The following is a 1,865-nucleotide window of genomic DNA, read 5'->3' as shown; positions in this document are numbered from 1 at the left end:
TAAGATAATATGTTTTATTTTCTCTAGAATTTTGAATCAAACATCAGCTTGTTTGCCCTTAGGGTTTTTCATTCTGGGAATTTTGAAGGTGCAACCAAACCTTGGTGTAAAAGAAATAGGTTTCAGTATGTTTCAATTGAACACAATGAAAATTATGTTACCGTTAAAGTTCAGAACCTGCTTGATCAACCTTGTTACCAAGTTTAAAGTAAGTATTAACTGAGGTTTTACACATTTTAAGCACCAACCAGAGGTGAGCAAGCTGTATGTCCCCTCTTTGATTCTGATATTGGAAATCTAGAATGGATGGAGAGCAAATCTTGATCACTGTATGCAGGTGTTTCCAAATACTACCATAACTATTGTAAGTCTGTTTCTCAGTGTTGCTTCTTTGTAAGGCTCTCACAGAGACCAAATCATTAACGACTGGCTTTACTTTTCAGCTTCCTGGTGGATCATGAACAATAACTAAACCAACAACATAGCTGCTTAAAACACCACGGAACCAGAAGAACAGAGAAAACGCTTCTGCATCCTTTTGGTTTGATGCAATTTGTTTTCTTTTGGCATTACTTGGGGTTGTTTTATAGCATTTTACTTCAGCTAAAAAGGAAAGCTGAGAAAATTTGCAATAAAATGGAAACAAACAACCATCTCAGATTGCAGAAAAAAAGAAGAGGTAAAACTGTGCTTAACTGGGCAAACCAGAGCCTAATGCTTGCTTCACATTCACATGCACATTTTAATCTACTTACCATTTTGCAACACAAGAGAATATTAAAGATATGCATGATTACTTGTTTTATTTTATTTTTTTCTGCATCCTGCAGTTGATAGATACAAATTGCAGCAATTTATAGAAATAAAAAGAGAAAATATTTTGGTTCCATCCACTCCTTTTTCCTCCAATGATAGAAAAAACAACAATACTAGTGATTTGGTTTGCTATGTCCTCTTGCTCTCCCTGTGCTATTGTGCTTTGTTGTCTCCTTCAAAGCATTCGCTACCAGGCATCATTTTTGCAGCACTCTCATAAAAAAACTGCTTCTGAATAGTGATCTGTATCTTAACATTTATCGTCTGTGTCACTCCTGCACTTTAAAAAATAGATATATATGTTGAACATGAACATCGTTGTGAAGAATGAGATTTTTTATTTTGTCTTTTGTAAAATTATTCTGTAGTTGAGGATAGCTAAGAGAGATGCTGGTGAGGAACAAGTCACTAGGTAATCATACAGTTTTACTGTACTGTTACTCTCAACATTAAATAAATCTAATACTCTACGTATGCAGTGTGTCATTAATAGAGATTAGAGGTAAAAAGATATAAAGAAATTTTTATTTAGGAATTAATGATGGACAAGTTCTAAGTCATATTACAGCAGAAAGAATCCCAGTTAGGATAGCATACAAAAAGCTGTTGGACTGATGTAAGTGTTGTGTTACTCTGGTATCTGTACAGTGAATTATGTCACATTTGGGATATTTTATGAAGAATTAATATATTTATCCATTTACGGGAAATGTTTATTATTTCTTAATTGTTTTTTTTTGCAGTTATTTTAATTATTTTTTCCTTTTCTCTGGCATGAATTAAAGATTGACTGAAAAAGAAGACAAATTCATTGCTTCTGTTCTTTTATGAGATGCATCAATACAATTAATGTGAAAAATAAAGCTACATATTAAAAATGAAAAATAAAATATTTCCTGTCTGATGTGATTTAATAATATATGTTATCTGTTTCATCAGCCAGAAACTTTGAGGAGCTTCTAAAAAAGTGGCGAAGAACATTAAAGCCACACCAAGTCTGTTATATAACACAGATGCTAAGGGGCTCTTCAAAGCCATTTTTCATGTAA

The 1,865-nt window shown here is 32.9% G+C and overlaps 1 protein-coding gene across 1 annotated transcript in view; it reads left to right on the top strand.

The window, feature by feature from the left end:
- LOC107087473 (N-terminal EF-hand calcium-binding protein 1-like) overlaps window positions 1–1,407 on the top strand; it is a 22,918-nt gene extending 21,511 nt beyond the window's left edge. The window contains exon 12 of the mRNA XM_015379061.1: window positions 444–1,407. Within this exon, the coding sequence (XP_015234547.1) occupies window positions 444–472 (29 nt within the window). The 3' untranslated portion in view covers window positions 473–1,407. The remainder of the gene's footprint in view (window positions 1–443) is intronic.
- Window positions 1,408–1,865: the final 458 nt, after the last annotated feature.

Source organism: Cyprinodon variegatus, unplaced genomic scaffold (assembly GCF_000732505.1).
Source record: "Cyprinodon variegatus isolate N-32 unplaced genomic scaffold, C_variegatus-1.0 Scaffold185, whole genome shotgun sequence".
Lineage (NCBI taxonomy): Eukaryota > Metazoa > Chordata > Actinopteri > Cyprinodontiformes > Cyprinodontidae > Cyprinodon > Cyprinodon variegatus.
The sequence above is the reverse complement of the archived record's forward strand: the minus strand, read 5'-3'. Positions and strand labels throughout refer to the sequence as shown.